Source organism: Otolemur garnettii, unplaced genomic scaffold (assembly GCF_000181295.1).
Source record: "Otolemur garnettii isolate 467f Iridium unplaced genomic scaffold, OtoGar3 scaffold00052, whole genome shotgun sequence".
In the NCBI taxonomy this organism is placed as follows: Eukaryota; Metazoa; Chordata; class Mammalia; order Primates; family Galagidae; genus Otolemur; species Otolemur garnettii.
In genome coordinates this window covers 3,564,834-3,565,685 of record NW_003852447.1, presented here as the reverse complement: position 1 = coordinate 3,565,685, position 852 = coordinate 3,564,834, and the positions used below count along the sequence as shown (strand labels likewise).

At 39.9% G+C, this 852-nt stretch overlaps 1 protein-coding gene across 1 annotated transcript in view; it reads left to right on the top strand.

Moving 5' to 3' along the window:
* The window catches only part of PSMA6 (proteasome subunit alpha 6), a 24,039-nt gene extending 23,424 nt beyond the window's left edge, over positions 1-615 (top strand). The window contains exon 7 of the mRNA XM_003791969.3: positions 395-615. Within this exon, the coding sequence (XP_003792017.1) occupies positions 395-452 (58 nt within the window). The 3' untranslated portion in view covers positions 453-615. The remainder of the gene's footprint in view (positions 1-394) is intronic.
* The last annotated feature ends 237 nt before the right edge of the window (positions 616-852 follow it).

Here is an 852-nt window from a genome sequence, read left to right as displayed (position 1 = left end):
CCCAGCCTCCCAAGTAGCTGGGACCACAGGCGCCCGCCACAACGCCCGGCTATTTTTTGGTTGCAGCCATTATTGTTGTTTGGCGGGTCCGGGCTGGATTTGAACCCGCCACCTTAGGTGTATGTGGCTGGCACCTTAGCCACTTGAGCCACTTGAGTTTTGTTTTCATAAAACTTATTCTGGATCTGCTCTCAAAGAAGTAAACACTTTTGTGTATAGGTGAAGTTGATACATCTGGGAAAAGATTGCTTATAAATAGGTCATAGTTGAAGTAGGTTGGTAGGTACATGGAAATTTATACTATGCTACTATTGTATGTGTTTGTAATTTTCCTTGAAGAAAAAGTTTTTAAAAAGTAAATAGTTGAATTTTTTCCCCTCCTTTTTCCTTCTAGGATTCTTACAGAAGCAGAGATTGATGCTCACCTCGTTGCTCTAGCAGAGAGAGATTAAGCATTATTAGTTTACCAAATCTGTGATGCCACCTGTCTGCGTGTTTGGAACCAGCAGACCAACATTGTGGAGGCCCTGGACTGAGAAAGGAACCTCTCCCACTCTTCCTCCTGCTATGAAGCAGTTAGGGGTCTGGATAAATAAAAACAATCCTTTTGGAAATAATTGCATCCTGTCTTTTCTACCTCCATTTTTTCAATTATTTTTATTTTAAATTGATGCATAATAATTGTACATATTTATGTGATGTTTCGATGTGTGTATACATTGTGTAATTATCAAATTGGTAATTTGCACATCCATCGCCTAAAACATGTGTCATTTCTTTGTGGTGGGAACATTCCAAACCTTCTTTTCTGGTTATTTGTACTGTGGAAAGACTGCTGTGCAGTAGGATCCC